This window comes from Lithobates pipiens, unplaced genomic scaffold (genome assembly GCF_037356315.1).
Source record: "Lithobates pipiens isolate NorthernLeopardFrog02 unplaced genomic scaffold, aLitPip1_a1.2 Scaffold_8, whole genome shotgun sequence".
NCBI classification, from domain to species: Eukaryota; Metazoa; Chordata; class Amphibia; order Anura; family Ranidae; genus Lithobates; species Lithobates pipiens.
In genome coordinates, this window is record NW_027507903.1 from 7,207,911 (window position 1) to 7,230,981 (window position 23,071).

At 49.2% G+C, this 23,071-nt stretch overlaps 1 protein-coding gene across 2 annotated transcripts in view; it reads left to right on the plus strand.

Annotated features, from left to right (window-relative positions):
* The window catches only part of AAGAB (alpha and gamma adaptin binding protein), a 56,675-nt gene that overhangs the window by 22,220 nt on the left and 11,384 nt on the right, over positions 1-23,071 (plus strand). For both annotated transcript variants that reach the window (XM_077473235.1, XM_077473236.1), the window contains exons 2-7: positions 327-517; positions 5,271-5,367; positions 9,439-9,528; positions 9,612-9,695; positions 12,718-12,794; positions 15,845-15,944. In XM_077473235.1, the coding sequence (XP_077329361.1) occupies positions 327-517; positions 5,271-5,367; positions 9,439-9,528; positions 9,612-9,695; positions 12,718-12,794; positions 15,845-15,944 (639 nt within the window). The remainder of the gene's footprint in view (positions 1-326; positions 518-5,270; positions 5,368-9,438; positions 9,529-9,611; positions 9,696-12,717; positions 12,795-15,844; positions 15,945-23,071) is intronic.

Here is a 23,071-nt window from a genome sequence, read left to right on the forward strand (position 1 = left end):
TGACACTTTGGGCCCAATTTGGACATTTTCACTTAGGGGTGTACTGACTTTTGTTGCCAGCGGTTTAGACATTAATGGCTGTGTGTTGAGTTATTTTGAGGGGACAGGAAATGTACACTGTTATACAAGCTGTACACTCACTACTTTACATTGTAGACAAGTGTCATTTCTTCAGTGTTGTCACATGAAAAGATAGAAGAAAAGATTTACAGAAGTGTGAGGGGTGTACTTTTGTGAGATACTGTATGTGCAAAAATGGCTCTGGCAGCAAAAAGGTTAAACTAACACATAATACATTTTTGTTTTGTTTTTTTTTTCTCTTGAAGAAATCATCGGCACAGACCAGCTTCCCGCTCTTGTACAGGAGACGGAGGGTGTGCGGCATTACCCCTGGAGGATAGACAACAAGTACTACACAGCCATTGTAAATCTCTGCATCGTACCCAGCACAACCCAGGTGACCGCTCGGGTAGCAGAGTCTGTCCAGGCCTTCGTTGTATACTTTGACAGCACAGTGGTAAGTGTTTATGGTGGATATAAGATACAAATATGTACAGGACCAGATTAAAATGACAGTCTGATGTCGTCTTTTATACCGGGATAGAATTTTTTTTTAAGTGAAACTGAACTCACAGAAATACTCACCTCCTCTTTCCAACGATGCAGAAATTGCGTGGGGGTCCTCCCAAGATCCATACCAGACCCCTATCCGAGCACGCAGCATGTAAGGTCAGGAAAGGGGGGGGGTAACAAGAAAGCCCCCCCCCCGGACCATATCAGACCAAATACCCTCAACCCCCCACCACCCCAAAGCACCTTGTTTCCATGTTGATGAGGACAAGGACCTCTTCCCGACAACCCTTGTTTTTGGTTGTCAAAAGTCTGTGGGCAGGGCCTGGAATCCACCCCCCCAAAGCTAGGTGAAAATAAACACACGTATTTTATTAATCTTCTTCTTCCTCTGGCAACATCTTCTCCCTCTGCCGGTCCTTCTCCCCTCTGGTTCTTCTCCTCTCTGCGCTGTTCCTCCTCCTCTCTCTCTCTGCGATGTTCCTCCTCCTCTCTCTCTGCGCTGCACTGTTCCTCCTCCTCTCTCTGCGCTGTCCCTTCCCCTCCCTCCCTCTTGCTCTGCGCTGTCCCTTCCCCTCCCTCCCTCTTGCTCTGCGCTGTCCCTTCCCCTCCCTCCCTCCTGCTCGCTCTGCGCTGTCCCTTCCCCTCCCTCCTTCCCGCTCGCTCTGCGCTGTCCCTTCCCCTCCTTCCCGCTCGCTCTGCGCTGTCCCTTCCCCTCCTTCCCGCTCGCTCGGCGCTGTCCCTTCCCCTCCCGCTCGCTCGCTCGGCGCTGTCCCTTCCCCTCCCGCTCGCTCGCTCGGCGCTGTCCCTTCCCCTCCCGCTCGCTCGCTCGGCGCTGTCCCTTCCCCTCCCTCCCGCTCGCTCGCTCGGCGCTGTCCCTTCCCCTCCCGCTCGCTCGGCGCTGTCCCTTCCCCTCCCGCTCGCTCGGCGCTGTCCCTTCCCCTCCCGCTCGCTCGGCGCTGTCCCTTCCCCTCCCGCTCGCTCGGCGCTGTCCCTTCCCCTCCCGCTCGCTCGGCGCTGTCCCTTCCCCTCCCGCTCGCTCGGCGCTGTCCCTTCCCCTCCCGCTCGCTCGGCGCTGTCCCTTCCCCTCCCGCTCGCTCGGCGCTGTCCCTTCCCCTCCCGCTCGCTCGGTGCTGTCCCTTCCCCTCCCGCTCGCTCGGCGCTGTCCCTTCCCCTCCCGCTCGCTCGGCGCTGTCCCTTCCCCTCCCGCTCGCTCGGCGCTGTCCCTTCCTCTCCCGCTCGCTCGGCGCTGTCCCTTCCCCTCCCGCTCGCTCGCTCGGCGCTGTCCCTTCCCCTCCCGCTCGCTCGCTCGGCGCTGTCCCTTCCCCTCCCGCTCGCTCGCTCGGCGCTGTCCCTTCCCCTCCCGCTCGCTCGCTCGGCGCTGTCCCTTCCCCTCCCGCTCGCTCGCTCGGCGCTGTCCCTTCCCCTCCCGCTCGCTCGCTCGGCGCTGTCCCTTCCCCTCCCGCTCGCTCGCTCGGCGCTGTCCCTTCCCCTCCCGCTCGCTCGCTCTGCGCTGTCCCTTTCCCTCCCCCACGCTCGCTCTGCGCTCTCCCTTACCCTCCCCCACGCTCGCTCTGCGCTCTCCCTTACCCTCCCCCACGCTCGCTCTGCGCTCTCCCTTACCCTCCCCCACGCTCGCTCTGCGCTCTCCCTTACCCTCCCCCACGCTCGCTCTGCGCTGTCCCTTACCCTCCCCCTCGCTCTCTCTGCGCTGTCCCTTACCCTCCCCCACGCTCGCTCTGCGCTCTCCCTTACCCTCCCGCTCGCTCTGCGCTGTCCCTTACCCTCCCCCTCGCTCGCTCTGCGCTCTCCCTTACCCTCCCCCTCGCTCGCTCTGCGCTCTCCCTTACCCTCCCCCTCGCTCGCTCTGCGCTCTCCCTTACCCTCCCCCTCGCTCGCTCTGCGCTCTCCCTTACCCTCCCCCTCGCTCGCTCTGCGCTCTCCCTTACCCTCCCCCTCGCTCGCTCTGCGCTCTCCCTTACCCTCCCCCTCGCTCGCTCTGCGCTCTCCCTTACCCTCCCCCTCGCTCGCTCTGCGCTCTCCCTTACCCTCCCCCTCGCTCGCTCTGCGCTCTCCCTTACCCTCCCCCTCGCTCGCTCTGCGCTCTCCCTTCCCCTCCCTCCCGCTCGCTCGCTCTGTGCTGTCCCTTCCCCTCCCCCTCGCTCGCTCTGCGCTCTCCCTTCCCCTCCCTCTCGCTCTGCGCTGTCTTTGCGCTCTTTTGCTGGGACCTTTTATAGACAGGTGTGTGCCTTTCCAAATCATGTCCAATCAGCTGAATCTACCACAGGTGGACTCCAATCAAGTTGTAGAAACATCTCAAGGATGATCAGTGGAAACAGGAGGCACCTTAATTCAATTTTGAGTGTCATGGCAAAGGGTGTGAATACTTATGTACATAGGATTTTTTAAATAAATTTACAAAGATTTTAAACAAACTTCTTTCACGTTGTCATTATGGGGGATTGTTTGTAGAATTTTGAGGAAAATAATGAATTTAATCAATTTTGGAATAAGACTTGTAACATATCAAAATGTGGAAAAAGTGAAGCGCTGTGAATACATTCCGGATGCACTGTTCCTAATAAAGTGGCCGGTGGGCGTATATATCTAACAGTAAACAGAAGCCTAAATATGAATGAGATATAAAATATACAAGCCTAGCAATCGGATTCCAGCCATCGTTTTCTCTCTTGTTTTTACATGTTTGCTGCAGAGTAGCTTCCAATATAAATATCTCTTGTTGAAAATCTGAACCTTTTATAATTGGAAGTGAATGTTATTTCAGTAGCCTGGCTCAGACCGAGTCCCGTGATTGGAGAATCGCCAAAGTTGTTGCTTTCACTGGGTCCTGCATTTTCTTAGCAACCAGAGGGCTATAATATTAGTGATGCCGAAATTGTATATTAGAAGCTCAATGTTATAAGACAGATTTTTAGCGACACCTTGCAGTCACGATATGAAATCATTATAATAATAATAATAATAAACTGCTTGGAATATTCCTTTACATTATGTCTCTATAGTCTCTCACACAGTTGAAAGTGGCAAAGAATGTGCTGTGAGCCAGTTAGATTGCATTGCCCAGTATTGCCCTTGTATCCTGTTTTCAGGCACTGGGAGGGGGGGACACAACTGTTTACACCAGCCTTTCTGACCCAGGGTTCTCCTCCAGAGCACAAATCCGGGCCATCAGACCTTGTCATGTGGCCCACTAATTCAGTTTTGCAGAAATAACATGGCAGACCTCCATTCCACCCTCCGGCTTCCCTCTGTCACTTGTAAACGCAGAAGCCTTCTGTGTTTACAAGACAATTCTTTGCTTTCAGTGGCTTCCAGATGTAATGGAGGCCTCATGGCGAGGACAGCTCTCCAGAATGTGACAGTGAGAATGATCTCTTTACAAGGCATCGCCACCTGCACAGGGAGGCATAACAGAGACTAATACATGGGTAGTGGAGAGAACCGCCTACACAGGGAGAAGTAGGAGAGAGTAGAGATGCAAGGAAGCTTTTAGGGGTTGGTGTTGCACATTGTGCATAGCACACTCCCGAACCCTGTACTCTGAACACGGTGCACTCCTGAACCCTGTACACGGTGGGCTCCTGAACCCTGTACACGGTGGGCTCCTGAACCCTGTACACGGTGGGCTCCTGAACCCTGTACACGGTGGGCTCCTGAACCCTGTACGCGGTGGGCTCCTGAACCCTGTACGCGGTGGGCCCCTGAACCCTGTACGCGGGGGGCCCCTGAACCCTGTACGCGGGGGGCCCCTGAACCCTGTACGCGGGGGGCCCCTGAACCCTGTACGCGGGGGGCCCCTGAACCCTGTACGCGGGGGGCCCCTGAACCCTGTACGCGGGGGGCCCCTGAACCCTGTACGCGGGGGGCCCCTGAACCCTGTACGCGGGGGGCCCCTGAACCCTGTACGCGGGGGGCCCCTGAACCCTGTACGCGGGGGGCCCCTGAACCCTGTACGCCCCTGAACCCTGTACGCCCCTGAACCCTGTACGCCCCTGAACCCTGTACTCTGTACACGGTGCGCCCCTGAACCCTGTACACGGTGCGCCCCTGAACCCTGTACACGGTGCGCCCCTGAACCCTGTACACAGCTAGCCATTAAACCCTGCACCCTATACGTAGCTTACTCTTGAATAGGAGTAGATGTAAAGTCTTACAGATACAATCTGCCTTTTGAGGTCAACCATACTGCTGATGCGGCCCATGATTAAATTGAGTCTGACACCCCTGCTCTAGAGGTTGCTAGGGGTTCCTCGAGCAATAAGCAATTTCTAAGTAACCACAGATACTATTGATCTTTTTAGCTCTCTGTAAGGGGAGCTTCCTAATTACCTCAAATGTAAGTGGACTTCTTCCCACTGACCAACACACTAATGTACTATGAGCTTTGAATATAGCAGGCGTTCCCTGAGACATATCGAGGGTTCCTTCAGGTTTAAAAGGTTGACAAAGGCTGGCTTAAGCAGTATATAGTAGAGCAGATCACAGATCAATGCAGATCACCCACTTCCAGAGAGCAGGCAGGGGACACGAGAAGTTTCATTAGTGATTGGGGTGTCCACATCCTGGCTGTGCTTTGTGGAAAGGATGTGAGAGACATAAGAATGGTTTAACAGAATTGTAGCTGTGTATTAAGCTGTTTGGGTGGGGTTCTGCTTTAACTTTGTCATATTTCCTGACAGAAATCTGGTCTGGAGACGGTGTCTCCATGGCTTCCTTTGCTGGAAGATTGGATGCTAGATGTCATGATCTTGGTGTGTGACCGGGCTTCTGATACTGGTAAGACTCTTCTGTTTGCGTGTTCATTACCTGGCAGCGTCCTACGTTTTCCCACTTGTAGTGTATCCAGGCATGCCACCCTTGCCATGCCATGTAACCCTTTCTATGTGTACAACTTCATCTCTACTTTTCATACTTCTCCTTCAAGGTATTCTTCTGGTCCAATGTCTTTAGACACAGGTTCACCACGGCTTCCTCCTCCACTATCATTGCTTACTGCTTGTTTGTAATTCTATTTTTTCTAAATGAAATACCTCTGTGTATTGTTATCACAGTTGTGTTTTTATTGCATTCCAATGGCCCCTTTCACATGTCAGTGTAGTTCAGATCCGCTTGTCCATTTTTATTTTTTATTTTTTTAGGTGGATCTGGATGGACACTCCATGTAAGGCGGGTGGATGTAAACAGACATGTTTCCGTTTACATTCAATTACCTCCATGTCCATCTACTTGTCGCATACCCTCTAAGGAGCCGCAGGTAGAACCGAATTCCCCACCCTGCTGAGCCAGGCACACTGAATTTTCACAGTCACCTCAGAGTCGGAAAACAGTCCATTGCTTTGTTTTGTTTTTTTGTTATGTATTAAGGGATTAGAACATGGGTGGGAATTGGAAATTATGGGATGACCACTTGACTTCAAACTTCTCCACAGGCCTCCCAGACTGACCACTCCCCAGCCCACCCGTCTGACTTCCCAGGAGATCTCCCAGACGTGCTGACCTGCACCCGCTCTCCTCTCCTTGCCTCCAGGAAGGGGTTCCTCTGTGTGTTGTAGGGGATCCTTCCAAAACCCGAGCCCCAGGTCTGAGGTCGCAACCCCTTGATTAGGGGGGCACCCTCAAGGGCCACCAACAGCCTCCTCAGCACTCCATCTCCATCTTCCACCCGACTGCCCCTGCTGGCATGACTCATGCCTTTTTATGAAGTGGCCTGCCCCTCGCTAGCCCATTTGCTGGGGATTGGCTGGGGCCCTCATCAATATAAATATACCAAGCAGCTCCTCCTAGACTTCACCCACTACATCTGGAAGCTTCCCCATGGTTCTAGAAAGGGTTACAACATATCCAATAAGAAAAATTAAAACAAAATCAAATCTCTTCATCAGTTTAGGCCAATATGTATTCTGCTACATATATTTGATTAAAAAAAATCCCAATCACAATAAGTATATTGATTGGTTTGTGTGTTTATCCCTGTGACGTTCTGCTCCACCGTTTGGTAGCGCACATTTTGAGTCACGCTAACTCCTTGAAAAATGTGAAATTTAAAGGGTTAAAGTGTCTATAAACTATGTGATATTTTAAATATTTTTATTTTTTTTACTAGTAATGATGGTGATCAGTGACTTATAGCGGGACTACGATATTGCGGCAGACAAATCGGACATCTAATGCCGCGTACACACGTAGCCGACTATCCGGCGGACTTTCGAAACGGGCTACTTGCCCACACATGACACTTTTTCAGCGGACTAAAACGGCGTACTAAGTCCGCCGTACTATCCGCCGTACTTTTAAAATGAACGGACTCGCCCACACGCACAGAGGAAAGTCCGCTCATTTCGAGCCCGTCTCCAGGTAGGCGGGGCCCGCGAAGGAGACGTCGCTGGCCCCGCCACCTGGTATGGACTTAAAGGGGAACCCCAACGCAGAAACAAAATCGACGTGGGGGTCCCCCCAGGTCCACATCAGACCCTTGTCCGAGCACGCTACCCGGCCGGCCAGGAAAGGGGGGACGAGCGAGAACCCCCCCCCCGTCCTGAGCCGTACCAGGCCGCGTGCCCTCAACATGGGGGGTGCCTTAGGGAAGGGGGGGGGCGCGCGGCCCCCCCACCCCAAAGCACCTTGTCCCCATGTTGATGAGGACAAGGGCCTCTTCCCGACAACCCTGGCCGTTGGTTGTCGGGGTCTGCGGGCGGGGGGCTTATCGGAATCCGGGAGCCCCCTTTAATAAGGGGGCCCCCGGATACCGGCCCCCCACCCTATGTGAATGAGTATGGGGTACAATGTACCCCTACCCATTCACCTGTGAAAAAAAGTACAAAAAAAAACACAACACAAGGGTAAAAATAGTTTATTGCACAGCTCCGGGGGTCTTCCGTCTTCGGGGGTCTTCTCGCCGGACTCCTCCGCTATCTTCTCTAGCTCTTTTACTAGCGGAGGAGCCCGGCTTTCTTCCTCACCGCCACCCTCTTCTTCCGACTTCGGGGGTCTTGTCCCCCTCTTCGGTTCTTCTTATAGCTCTTTTACAGGCAGTGGCCCGGTCTTCTGTCGTCGCTGTCGTCGTCACCTTCTGTTCAGATGTTGACTTGTCGCTCCCTCCGCTCACAATGACGGGGACTGGGCGCGCTGCGACTTATATAGGCACATCGCCGGATGATGTCCCTGCCTATTATGATGTCACAGTCCCAGCATCCTCTGGGACTGTGACACCATAATGGGCGGGGACATCATCCGGTGATGTCCCTATATAAGTCGCCGCGCGTCGCGTTGGAGCCATTGTGAGCAGAGGGAGCGACGAGTCAACATCTGAAGAGAAGAACAGAAGGCGGCGACGACGACAGAAGACCGGGCCACCGCCTGTAAAAGAGCTATAAGAAGGCGCGGTGGCCCGGCAGCAGAACCGAAGAGGGGGACAAGACCCCTAAAGTCGGAAGAAGAGGCCGGCGGCGAGGAAGAAAGCCGGGCTCCTCCGCTAGCAAAAGAGCTAGCAGAAGATAGCGGAGGAGTCCGGCGAGAAGACCCCCGGAGCTGTGCAATAAACTATTTTTACCCTTGTGTTGTGTTTTTTTTTGTACTTTTTTTCACAGGTGAATGGGTAGGGGTACATTGTACCCCATACTCATTCACATAGGGTGGGGGGCCGGTATCCGGGGGCCCCCTTATTAAAGGGGGCTCCCGGATTCCGATAAGCCCCCCGCCCGCAGACCCCGACAACCAACGGCCATGGTTGTCGGGAAGAGGCCCTTGTCCTCAACATGGGGACAAGGTGCTTTGGGGTGGGGGGGCCGTGCGGCCCCCCCTTCCCCAAGGCACCCCCCATGTTGAGGGCACACGGCCTGGTACGGCTCAGGAGGAGGGGGGCGCGCTCGCTCACCCCCCCCCCCTTTCCTGGCCGGCCGGGTAGCGTGCTCGGACAAGGGTCTGATGTGGACCTGGGGGGACCCCCACGCCGATTTTTTTCCGGCGTTGGGGTTCCCCTTTAAGTCCATACCAGGTGGCGGGGTCAGCGACGTGTGTGTGTATATATGTATGTATGTGTGTATGTATATGTGTATATATATATATATATATATATATATATATATATATATATATATATATATATATATATATATATACATATACACATATATATATACATATACATATACATATATATATATATACACACACACACATATATATATATATATATATATATATATATATATATATATATATATATATATATATATATATATATATATATATATGTATATGTATGTGTGTGTGTGTATGTATATATATAATAATGTATGTATATGTGATTCTGCACAGAGCGGCCATCCTGTAGCAGTAAATCTGCTATGGGGTGGTCGTAAACCAGTTAAGACAAAAAAGCGCTGGAGTACTGAACTGGCCAGCAATGAGTCCAGATCTAAATCCCATCGAGCACCTGTGGAGAGATCTCAAAACAGAAGTTGGGAAAAGGAACCCTTCCAATCAGAGAGACCCGGAGCAGTTGGCAAAAGAAGAATGGTCCGAAATTCCAGTAGAGAGGTGTAAATAAACTCATTGATGGTTACAGGAAACTATTGATTTCAGTTATTTTTTTTCTAAGTGGTGTGCTACCTAATTATTAAATTAAGGGTGCCAATAATTTTTCTCCTTTTTGGCTTTTTGTTTCTCCACTTTTTTGTGTTCTACCAATGCAAACAAAAGAAATGAACATGAGAATGCCTAAACGTTTCTAATTGCAACAATTTGATAGGCTCAGTGGTGCATTATATGACAGAAATGCAGGGGTGCAAATATTTTTGGCCATGACTGTATATACCTCCGTACAGTAATACTGAGTTCATATTGCAGGTGTGAGTCGGCAGACGGCACAGGAGTGGTGTATACAACACGGGTTTGAGCTGGTGGAGCTGAACCCGGAGGAGCTGCCAGATGAAGATGGTAATCGACTCATGAACTGGAAATTTATCTTCTGCCGAGAAAGTTTCAGGAATTGTTCAAACTTTTATTCTTTCTTGCTGCAGATGATTTCCCCGAGTCCGTCGGTGTTACCCGAATAGTACAGGCGTTAAATGCCAATGTGTGGTCTAATGTGGAAATGAAGAATGGTGAGCACCTTCAACTTTTAAAGGAACATTGGAATTTTGCTATTACGTAAAGTTTAAATGGCATTTTTGCAGATAGTTTATCAGTTTTATTTTACGGTTTCAAGAATGGCCTTTGTTTTTGATTTTGTGATTTATTTATTTTTTTAATCCTAACCCTAATCCTTTAATCCTTTAAAGTGAATCTAAAGTCTAAGGGACCTAATTCTAGCATAAAGTGGATATCGTTATCTGGTCTCCACTGGACACCACAGTATTTACTCCTCACCATACAATTCCTTTATAAATGTAGCCCTAAATGTGAACTATTCACTTTCCCATTTGGTATCCTTACAGGAAAGCCCAAAATGTTGTGCAACAGATACATTGTGTAAATAATAAAAAGAAAAGAAAAAAAAAAAGTTGCTTTTGGTTTTTTAAATGCGTCTTGGGAGATTGATTTTACCAGACTTCCTCACTCTAATCTCCCCAATCATCGATTGTCTTGCTCCTCTAATCTCCTTATCCCAGGATTGGCTGTCTTGTTTAATCTCTCCAGCCCTCAGTTGGCTTTCATCTCCTAATTTGCAACAGCTTTCGATTGGCTTCCTATAATTTTTGAAGATCAGGATCGGCTTCCTCCTCTGATCTCTCTAGACTTTGAATGGCTCCCCCCCCCCCCCACAATCTCTCCAGTCCTTGTTTGGCTTCCTTCTCCAATCCCACCAGCCCTCAATTGTCTTCCTTCTCCAATCCCACCAGCCCTCAATTGTCTTCCTTCTCCAATCCCATCAGCTCTCATTTGTCTTCCTTCTCCAATCCCATCAGCTCTCATTTGTCTTCCTTCTCCAATCCCATCAGCCCTCATTTGTCTTCCTTCTCCAATCCCATCAGCCCTCATTTGTCTTCCTTCTCCAATCCCATCAGCCCTCAATTGTCTTCCTTCTCCAATCCCATCAGCCCTCATTTGTCTTCCTTCTCCAATCCCATCAGCCCTCATTTGTCTTCCTTCTCCAATCCCATCAGCCCTCATTTGTCTTCCTTCTCCAATCCCATCAGCCCTCATTTGTCTTCCTTCTCCAATCCCATCAGCCCTCATTTGTCTTCCTTCTCCAATCCCATCAGCCCTCATTTGTCTTCCTTCTCCAATCCCATCAGCCCTCATTTGTCTTCCTTCTCCAATCCCATCAGCCCTCAATTGTCTTCCTTCTCCAATCCCATCAGCCCTCAATTGTCTTCCTTCTCCAATCCCATCAGCCATCAGTTGTCTTCCTTCTCCAATCCCATCAGCCATCAGTTGTCTTCCTTCTCCAATCCCATCAACCATCAATTTGGCTTTCTCTCCCTGATCGGTCCAACCCTCAGGAAGTTTCCTTCCCCTAATCTGCACAGTCTTTGATTTGGCTTCCTCCTGTAATCCCTGCTAATAAATGAAATGCCACATGATACTAGCCTGCCTTACCACTGGCTGAGCTCGATCCAAAGTTAGCCTTGTCTCGGTTAACCAGCTCCTTCGCACCCTATACTCAATCAAAGTGAGAGGACATCATCGGCCAGAAGCTCCACCCTTCCTGCGTTTCGTCCAATGCTGGATATCTTCAGAAAAGAGATTGAAAATTGTTCGGCCCTGCTGAACTGACAGAATTTCAAGCCATCTGTGTTCCCATCTTTACGGTCAGCTCTTGTGACTTCTCAGTGTCTGGCCGAGCACTGGTTAAAGCATGTAGGAGGAGTTTTCATTCTGCCCTCACTGTCCTATAAGACTGCAGGACCCCTGACCATCTGTCTGGACAGTGCTGATTGTCCCTGTGCTGTTTACATGCACTCTCCCAAGAAAAAAAAAAAACCTCTTTAGCAATACACACCAAACTGAGCATGTGCAGCTTGGCGCCTTTCCTCTATAATACCTGGAGATGAGTTGGAGACACTGGAAGAAGGTGAAGGGCAGAGAAGACAGGATCAAACAGCCTTTTTACACAGTGTGGATGATTAACCCTTTAGGCTCCACAGTGAGCATAACAAGCATGCTTGTACACACTGATTTTACTATTGTGGGTTTAGTAACACTTTAACCTCTTCAGAAGCGTGCTATAGCCGAATGACGGCTACAGCGTGGATCTGCTTTGCTGGGAGGACGTCCTATTGACGTCCTGCCTTTTGCAGGCTCGCCAAGCCCCCCCGTGAAGGGCAAGTGCTGTGATCACCCGAGTCAGTAAGACTCAGGTGATCACAGATCCGAGTCAAGGGCCAATCCCGGCCCCTTACCATGTGATCAGCTGTCAGCCAATGACATCTGATCATGTGATGTAAACAGAGAACAGCGGATTGGTAATTGTTTTTTTTTTTTCCTTCTCACGATGACAGCGCGAGGAGAGAAAAAAACGATCAACGGCTTCTGTTTGAAGGGACATCGGTACCTGAAAAGGAAGAGCCTCATATGTGCCACCTGCCAGTGCCAAGAATCAGTGCCCACCAATCAGTACCCACAGTACGTAAGTGCCAGCAATCGGGTTCCCACAAGTGCCACCTATCAATGCCCACCAGTGGTGCCAATCAGTGCTGCATATCAGTTTCACCTATCAGTGCCAGCGTTCAGTGCCGCCCATCAGTGTCACCCTATCTGTGCCCATCAGTGCAGCCTCATCAGCGTTTATCAATGAAGGAGAAACTACCTGCTTACAAAATTTACTAACAAAATATAAAAACGATTTTGTATATAATTTTTTTTTTTTTTTTTTTTTTTTTTTACAATTTGTTTTTTTAACAAGAAATAAAAACCCAGAGGTGATCAAATATCACCAAAAGAAATCTCTATTTGTGAGGAAAAAAATTATAAAAATGTAATTTGGGTACAGTGTTGTATGACCGCTCAATTGTCATTCAAAGAGTGACGGCCATAAAAGCTGACATTTTGGTCTGGGCAGGAGGGGGGGGTTTAGGTGCCTGGTAAGCAAGTGGTTAAGGATTGTTCTTGTGTTTGCCAGCCATACCATGCCCATTGCTTACTGACATCCTGAGTGGGTAAATCATGTCTATGTATTTCCAGAACAGTCCTTTGGGATCTTCGGCTCCTTGGCAGCAGTGAACCTTGGCACAGAGAGCGGCGGAGATCCACAGGATAACGTGAGTGGGTATCTTCACTATGTCAGAGGATACTAATGGCAGCAGTTGGTACTGAGCGCTGGGCCATGCCACATCCACTGTTGTGTATTTTGAACCATTTTCTAGAGCAGGGAAGCGTGGCTTGAAAAGTCAGCTGAAAATGGGGTCCTTTAGAAATTCTCCACCCACTCATATCACAGATACAATATCTATCCGCTCTGCTATGAAAAGCCCTAAAATAATGAAGAGAAGTTACCAAGACTGGATCAGCTGTGCACGGTAACAAATCGGCTGCCAGCTTTCATTTTCACAGCTTAAGCTGGTTGGAAACCCTTCCATATACCCAGCGATGTGACTGGCCTCAGGTGATGCACAGAGATGGAACAAATTCTCCTCCAGTATCACAAAAGTCAGTACACCCCTCACGTTTTTGTAAATATTTATATCTTTTCATGTGACAACACTGAAGAAATTACACTTTACTACAATGTATCATTGGTGTCAGTGGGAGGAATAATGCCCCATCATTGGTGTCAGTGAGAGGACTAGTGCTCCATCATTGGTGTCCGTGGTTAAAATAGTGCCGCATCATTGGTGTCAGTGGGAGGAATAGTGCCCGATTGTTGGTGTCAGTGGGAGGAATAGTGCCCCATCATTGGTGTCAGTGAGAGGTATAGTGCCCCATCATTGATGTCAGTGGGAGGAATAGTGTCCCATCATTAGTGGGGGGAATAATGCCCCATCATTGGTGTCAGTGGGAGGAATAGAGCCCCATCATTGGTGTCAGTGGGAGGAATAGAGCCCCATCATTGGTGTCAGTGGGAGGAATAGAGCCCCATCATTGGTGTCAGTGGGAGGAATAGTGCCCCATCATTGGGGTCAGTGGGAGGAATAGTGCCCCATCATTGGGGTCAGTGGGAGGAATAGTGCCCCATCATTGGGGTCAGTGGGAGGAATAGAGCCCCATCATTGGTGTCAGTGGGAGGAATAGAGCCCCATCATTGGTGTCAGTGGGAGGAATAGAGCCCCATCATTGGTGTCAGTGGGAGGAATAGAGCCCCATCATTGGTGTCAGTGGGAGGAATAGAGCCCCATCATTGGTGTCAGTGGGAGGAATAGAGCCCCATCATTGGTGTCAGTGGGAGGAATAGAGCCCCATCATTGGTGTCAGTGGGAGGAATAGTGCCCCATCATTGGTGTCAGTGGGAGGAATAGTGTCCGATCATTGGTGTCAGTGGGAGGAATAGTGTCCCCATCATTGGTGTCAGTGGGAGGAATAGTGCCCCATCATTAGTGGGAGGAATAGTGCCCCATCATTAGTGGGAGGAATAGTGCCCCATCATTGGTGTCAGTGGGAGGAATTGTGCCCCATCATTGGTGTCAGTGGGAGGAATTGTGCCCCATCATTGGTGTCAGTGGGAGGAATTGTGCCCCATCATTGGTGTCAGTGGGAGGAATAGTGTCCAATCATTAGTGGGAGGAATTGTGCCCCATCATTGGTGTCAGTGGGAGGAATAGTGTCCGATCATTAGTGGGAGGAATAGTGCCCCATCATTGGTGTCAGTGGGAGGAATAGTGCCCCATCATTGGTGTCAGTGGGAGGAATAGTGCCCCATCATTTGTGTCAGTGGGAGGAATAGTGCCCCATCATTGGTGTCAGTGGGAGGACTTGGTTTAAACTGTAAAAACTTCAGTGTCAGTGAGCAGCTGTCTGTCATCCTAGCTTATGGATAAAACCGCACAGACACCAAAACTGCCAAAGGGTTGGCAGTTTAAAAACAGCTGGCATCGTTTTGTTTCGAAATGCACTATATTACCAAAAGTATTGGAACACCTGCCTTTACACGCACATGAACTTTAATGGCATCCCATTCTTAGTCCGCAGGGTTCAATATTGAGTTGGCCCAGCCTTTGCAGGTCAGGCAGTGATGTTGGACGAGAGGGCTCGGCTCGCAGTCTCCGCTCAAAATTCATCCCAAAGGTTTTCTATCAGGTTGAGGTCAGGACTCGGTGCAGGCCAGTCAAGTTCCTCCACCCGAAACTCGCTCATCCATATCTTTATGGACCTTGCTTTGTGCACTGGGCCAAACATTGGTGGAGGGAGGATTATGGTGTGGGGTTGGTTTTCAAGGTTCGGGCTTGGTCCCTTTTATTTCCTGTGAAGCAAACTCTTAAGGTGTCAGCGTACCAAGACATTTTGGACAATTTCCTGCTCCCAACTTTGTGGGAACAGTTTGGGGACGGCCTCTTCCTGTTCCAACATGACTGTGCACATGTGCACAAAGCAAGGTCCATAAAGACATGGATGAGCGAGTTTGGGGGGGAGGACCGTGACTGGCCTGCACAGAGTCCTGACTTAAACCCGATAGAACACCTTTGGGATGAATTTTGAGCGGAGAAAGCAAGCCAGGCATTCTCATCCAACATCCAGTGCCTGATCTCACAAATGCACTTCTGGAAGAATGGTCAAACATCCCCATAGACACACTCCTAAACCTTGTGGAAAGCCTTCCCTGAAGAGGTGAAGCTGTTATAGCTGCAAAGGGCGGGCCAACTCAATATTGAACCCTACGGACTAAGACTGGGATGCCATTAAAGTTCATGTGTGTGTAAAGGCAGGTGTCCCAATACTTTTGGTAATTAGTGTATTTTCAGCTCATTCATTGTAGTGTAAATAAATTGACTATGGTGTTAAAAAAGGTACATCTTTTTAACACTTGACCCCCAGGATTTTTCTGGCACTTTTGTTTACAAGTAACAAAGTAACAATCAGTATTTGTTGCTAGAGAATTCGTTAGAACCCCCAAACCTGGTGGCTGACAAATTACTGCTCTCTGCTCAGAGCTAGTAAGTGAGTGATCAGTGGTCATTTGATCGCTCAGTTTTAAGACTTAGTGTCAACGGGGGACAGCTGCAGCATCACAGCGAGGCTACAGCATAGAGGTGAGTAGGGATCTTTCTTGGGTTTTTTTTTTTTTGTACCTCACACTTTTTTAATAGATAATAGTGGCTTATTCCTACAAATTAGCCATGTCTGTGGAATTGAGTCAATGCCCTTATCTGTCTCTCAGGTCTCGGTGTCCAGCGGGGAGGCTGCAGTACATCCTGCGGATCCAGGACGAGGTGGAGATTCTGGAAGTCATTGCGATTCTCAGATTGAATCTGTTGTGGGTGAGTGTTGGTGCTGTAAACTGTATCAAGTGCCAGATATGATATCTGCGGCCTGCCTTACTGTATCCAGTCCTGGATATGATATCTGCAGCCTGCCTTACTGTATCCAGAGTGCCGGATATGATATCTGCGGCCTGCCTTACTGTATCCAGAGTGCCGGATATGATATCTGCGGCCTGCCTTACTGTATCCAGTGCCGGATATGATATCTGCGGCCTGCCTTACTATATCCAGAGTGCCGGATATGATATCTGCGGCCTGCCTTACTATATCCAGAGTGCCGGATATGATATCTGCGGCCTGCCTTACTATATCCAGAGTGCCGGATATGATATCTGCGGCCTGCCTTACTATATCCAGAGTGCCGGATATGATATCTGCGGCCTGCCTTACTATATCCAGAGTGCCGGATATGATATCTGCGGCCTGCCTTACTATATCCAGAGTGCCGGATATGATATCTGCGGCCTGCCTTACTATATCCAGAGTGCCGGATATGATATCTGCGGCCTGCCTTACTATATCCAGAGTGCCGGATATGATATCTGCGGCCTGCCTTACTATATCCAGAGTGCCGGATATGATATCTGCGGCCTGCCTTACTATATCCAGAGTGCCGGATATGATATCTGCGGCCTGCCTTACTATATCCAGTGCCGGATATGATATCTGCGGCCTGCCTTACTATATCCAGTGCCTGATGATATCTGCGGCCTGCCTTACTATATCCAGTGCCGGCTATATCAACTGCGGCCTGCCTTACTGTATCCAGTGCTGGATATGATATCTGCTGCCTGCCTTGCTGTATCCAGTGCCGGATATATCATCTGCAGCCTGCCTTGCTATATCCAGTGCCGGATATATCATCTGCAGCCTGCCTTACTGTATCCAGTGCCGGATATGATATCTGTGGCCTGCCTTACTGTATCCAGTGCCGGATATGATATCTGTGGCCTGCCTTACTGTATCCAGTGCCGGATATGATATCTGTGGCCTGCCTTACTGTATCCAGTGCCGGATATGATATCTGTGGCCTGCCTTACTGTATCCAATGCCTAATATATCTGCGTCCTGCCTTACTATATCCAGTGCCTGATATATCTGCGGCTTGCCTTACTGTATCCAGTGCCTGATATATCTGTGGCCTACCCTACTGCTCTCCACATGAAGAAAAAACAAAATACTGTCCTTTAGCAAAGCCATTCTTGTTGGTGGACATTCAGGGTACATAACTCTGTATCTAGTCATTATCTGTAGAAAACTGTCAGACACGTGCACATGTCAGTTCTTGCTTGTTCCAGGTCTGTGGGAGCGCCTGTATTTTGTTATTGAGAGGTGCCATTTTAATGGCTCTATAGACCATTCTACCTGCAGTTTGTTTATGTTTTTTTACCTGCTCAGCCCCTTCTCATACACCACTCCTCCTGTGTCACTCTCATTGTAAATCAAAGCTTCTATATACCTCAATTGACGCCGCTCTCTCGTGGACACTGTCATGTGACTCTCCTCTGTTTCACTGATGGTCACATGACCTCTCTCCTCCTCCCAATCAAAAGATACACTTGAGGAGGAGGCGGAGCAGGAGGAAGAGAGCAGCCGTAACGAGCGGCGTTACTTGGGTTATTACAAGCTTCCATTTACATTGAGAGTGACACAGGAGGAGCGTTGTATGAGAAAGGGCTGGCAGTAATGTTTGCTTAACTTTAAAGTATGGAAGCTCTGTCCCAGGGCCAGGAGAGGCGGGGCAGCCGGCCTGACACCCCCCCCCCCCCCTCCAATGGGTGAAACCCCACCCCCCGTTGGTAAAAAATAAATAAAAATATTGTTGTATAACACGCAGATTTGCAGGGGGAAACCGTGTTATACACCAAAAAATACAGTATACCGGTATATAATTTGTGTGTGTGTGTGTGTGTGTGTGTATATATATCTATATAAATAACACACACACACACACACACACACACACACACACACACACACACTTATGGCCAAAATTGTGTATATATACACATATATATTTATATATATATATATATACATACATATTTATATGTGTGTGTATGTATATATATATATATATATATATATATATATATATATATAATACAAAATTGTTGGCACCCCAGAAGTTTTTCCAAAAAAATCAACTATTTCTCACAGAAAAGTATTGCAGTAACACGCGTTTTGCTATACACATGTTTATTCCATTTGTGTGTATTGGAACAAAACAAAAAAGGGAGGAAAAAAAGCAAATTGGACATAATGTCACACAAAAATCTAAAAATGGGCTGGTCAAAATTATTGCCATCCTTTCAAAATTGTGGCTTAGGCTGGGTTCACACTGGAGCGATGCGGAAACGCCACGAATCCGCGGCGGGTTCCCGCATCGCATGCCTCCCGGCGGCAGTTCACACTGCCCTATGCGAACTGCTGGGAGTGTCAGTGAAACATTAATGACACCCACAGATCAGTTCGCATATCGCAGTGCGATCTGCAAACTCGGACAGGAATCGTATCACATGGTGTGAACCCCCATGCGATCCAATTCTGCTGCGGACCAAAAAAAGGGTCCTGTGCGAGTTTGGGCCGGGTGCGATGCGAATTCAGCCATACTATCTGTATGGCTGAACTCGCATCGCTACAGAGATCCGATGTGATTTGCACTGCAGTGCGGTGCGAATCACATCCGGTTCTCGCTGCCGCAGCGGTGTGAACCCAGCCTGAATAAGATTGTTTCAAGCATGTGATGCTCCTTTAAACTCACCTGGGGCAAGTAACAGGTATGGGCAATATAAAAAAAATAAAAAATCACACCTGAAAGCAGATAAAAGAGGGGAGAACTTCACTTAGTCTTTGCATTGTGTGTCTGTGTGTGCCACATTAAGCATGGACAACAGAGGAGAAGAGAACTGTCTGAGAACCAAAATTATAGAAAAATATCAACAATCTCAAGGTTACAAGTCCATCTCCGGAGATCTAGATTTGCCTTTGTCCACAGTGCGCAACATTATCAAGAAGTTTGCAACCCATGGCACTGTAGCTAATCTCTCTGGGCGTGGACGGAAGAGAAAAATTGATGAAAGGTTGCAATGCAGGATAGTCCGGATGGTGGATAAGCAGCCCCCAAACAAGTTCCAAAGAAATTCAAGCTGTCCTGCAGGCTCAGGGAGCATCAGTGTCGGCGCAAGCTATCCGTCGACATTTTAAATGAAATAAAGCGATATGGCAGGAGACCCAGGAGGACCCCACTGCTGACACAGAGACCTAAAAAAGTAACACTACAGTTTGCCAAAATGTACTTGAGTAAGCCAAAATCCTTCTGGGAAAACGTCTTGTGGACAGATGAGACCAAGATCGAGCTTTTTGGTAAAGCACATCATTCTACTGTTTACCGAAAAAACGTAATGAGGCCTACAAAGAAAATAACACAGTACCTACTGTGAGATATGGTGGAGGTTCAATAAAGTTTTGGGGTTGTTTTGCTGCCTCTGGCACTGGGTGCCTTGAATGTGTGCAAGGCATCATGAAATCTGAGGATTACCAAAGGATTTTGGGTCGCACTGTAGAGCCCGGTGTCAGAAAGCTGGGTTTGCGTCTGGGATCTTGGGTCTTCCAGCAGGACAATGACCCCAAACATCCGTCAAAAAGCACCCAGAAATGGACGGCACCAAAGCGCTGGAGAGTTCTAAAGTGGCCAGCAATGAGTCCAGATCTAAATCCCATTGACCACCTGTGGAGAGATCTTAAAATTGCTGTTGGGAAAAGGCGCCCTTCCAATAAGAGAGTCCTGGAGCAGTTTGCAAAGGAAGAGCGGTCCAAAATTCCAGGTGAGAGGTGTAAGAAGCTTATTGATGGTTATAGGAAGCGATTGATTTCAGTTATTTTTTCCAAAGGGTGTGCAACCAAATATTCATTTAAGGGTGCCAAGAATTTTGACCGGCCCATTTTTGGAGTTGTGTGTGACATTATGTCCAATTTGCTTTTTTCCTCCCTTTTTTTTGTTTTGTTCAAATACACACAAATGGAATAAACATGTGTATAGCAAAATGTGTGTTACTGCAATACTTTTCTGTGAGAAATACTTGATTTTCTGGAAAAATGTCTGGGGTGCCAACAATTTTGGCCATGACACACTGACATTCATTGAGACACACACACACACACACACACACACACACACACACACCCTATATATAGCTGTGTGTGTATAGATAGATTTTTTGCAACTAAGACACTCTACTGTAATGGCGTTGATCAGCAATTTATACTGTGATGGACAATCTGGTGCTTGCTGATACTGACTCGAACAGGGGCAGACTGACAACTCTTGGGGGCCCCCGGGCAATCAGATTATGGGGCCACACAGTATACACAAACATGTACACACAGTATACACAGACATGTTTCTATTGGCTGAGAAGGTACTGGAGAGGTGGGGCAGCTATAATCTCAGGATTTTTAGACCAAAAGGATGTCGGTAAGGGACATTTCAGAGACAGATGTAAAAAAAACTAATTTTTACATAATGTCCCTGATTTTACTGAGGCTGGCAATCCTGATGGGGCCCCCTACTGGCCCGGGGGCCCTCGGGCAGTGCCCGAGAGGCCAAATGGTCAGTCCGCCCCTGGGCTCGAGAGTACACGGACTGACATCCATAATGACACTAATACAGTGATAACACTATACACAGTTACTGCACTAATGACACTGGCTGGGAAGGGGTTAACATCTAGGAGCAATCAAAGGTTTAATTGTGTGCCTAACAATGTGTAATGTGTGTTGCTTTTATTTAACTATCTGGCTGTTTTTTTCTCTCTGCTTTGCAGGGAAAAGAAATGGCTAGATCGCTGTTCACAGTACACAGAGTTCTGTGTTTTTGTAAAAAAAAACAAAAAAAAAAACACTCTGTGTGTGTGATTGGCCACAACCAATTAGCTGACTTGAAATCATTGGCTGAAATCAGCTGCCAAACTTGTGCTGTGTCCAATCACAGAGCTCAGAAAGGAAGGCCGTAACGTACCAGTATTCCCACTCACGGTACAACTATTCTGGACGACAAACTGTTAATGAGAATCTTTAGAAATAAAAAATACTGATTATAGTTTATTACTGAATACCGAAAAATTCAGAAAAAAAATTTAAATTTTGAATATAATCTTAAAAATCACCCAAAAAAAATCTCTAAGGCCGCGTACACACGGGCGGACTGTTCGCCAAACTTTGTCCGCTGAACAGTGTTTCAGCGGACAGTCCGCTCGTGTGTGGGCTTCAGCGGACAGTTTCAGCGGACTGTTTGACGAACAAAGTCTTACGGAATTTCCGTAAAACTGTTCGCTGAAACTTGGTTTCAGCGGACAGTCCGCCCGTGTGTGGGCCAGTCCGCTGTACTTTCGAAATGAGCGGACTGTTCCCGCCCGGAGAAAAGTCTGCTCATTTCGAGCACGTCTCCAGGTAGGCGGGGCCCGCGAAGGAGACGTCGCGGGCTCCGCCACCTGGTATGGACTTAAAGGGGAACTCCAACGCCGAAAAAAATCGGCGTGGGGGTCCCCCCAAAGTCCACAACAGACCCTTGTCCGAGCACGCTACCCGGCCGGCGCCCCTCCTGAGCCGTACCAGGCCGCGTGCCCTCAACATGGGGGGTGCCTTGGGGAAGGGGGGGCCCCTCTTCGGTTCTTCTGCTGGGCCACCGCGCCTTCTTATGGCTCTTTTGCAGGCGGTGGCCCGGTCTTCTGTCGCCGTCGCCTTCCGTTCTTCTTCTTCTTCTTCTTCTTCTTCTTCTTCTTCTTCTCCAGGAGATGTTGACACGTCGCTCTCTCCGGCCGGAATGCCAGAGCCGCGCTGCGCGGCCACTTATATAGTGACAATGGGGCGGTGTCACATGGTATATGTCACATGGGTTGGTCACATGGTGACCCCGCCCCCTTACGATATCATAGTCCCCATGTGACATCAACCCATGTGACCAACCCATGTGACATATACCATGTGACACCGCCCCATTGTCACTATATAAGTGGCCGCGCAGCGCGGCTCTGGCATTCCGGCCGGAGAGAGCGACGTGTCAACATCTCCTGGAGAAGAAGAAGAAAAACGGAAGGCGACGGCGACAGAAGACCCGGCCACCGCCTGCAAAAGAGCTATAAGAAGGCGCGGTGGCCCGGCAGAAGAACCGAAGAGGGGGACAAGACCCCCGAAGTCGGGAGAAGAGGCCGGCGGCGGGGAGGAAGAAAGCCGGACTCCTCCGCTAGCAAAAGAGCTACAAGAAGATAGCGGAGGAGTCTGGCGAGAAGACCCCCGAAGACGGAAGACCCCCGGAGCTGTGCAATAAAATATTTTATCTCGCGTGTTGTGTTTTTTTTTTGGGTACTTTTATTTTTCAGGTGAATGGGTAGGGGTACATTGTACCCCATACTCATTCACATAGGGTGGGGGGCCGGTATCCGGGGGCCCCCTTATTAAAGGGGGCTCCCGGATTCCGATAAGCCCCCCACCCGCAGACCCCGACAACCAACGGCCAGGGTTGTCGGGAAGAGGCCCTTGTCCTCATCAACATGGGGACAAGGTGCTTTGGGGTGGGGGGGGCGCGCGGCCCCCCCCTTCCCCAAGGCACCCCCCATGTTAAGGGCACGCGGCCTGGTACGGCTCAGGAGGGGGGGCGCGCTCGCTCGCCCCCCTTTCCTGGCCGGCCGGGTAGCGTGCTCGGACAAGGGTCTGTTGTGGACTTTGGGGGAACCCCCACGCCCATTTTTTTCAGTGTTGGGGTTCCCCTTTAAGTCCATTCCAGGCGGCGGAGCCAGCGACGTCTCCGTCGCGGGCCCCGCCTACCATGACACGCGCTCGAAATGAGCGGACTGTCCTCGTGTGTGGGCGAGTCCGTTCATTTCAAAAGTTGCGTGGACTTAGTACGACGAACTTAGTCCGCTCAAAAAGTGCCGTGTGTGGGCAAGTTCGTTCATTCAAAAGTTTGAGCGGACTGTTTGACGAACTTAGTTTCGGCAGACAGTCCGCCCGTGTGTACGCGGCCTAAATGTTATTATTTTTTTTTTTTTTGATATGAATAAAAAAAAAAAAACCTAAGCCCATAATCAACTTGCTTGGATTATGAATCCTGTACTAGACAGGTA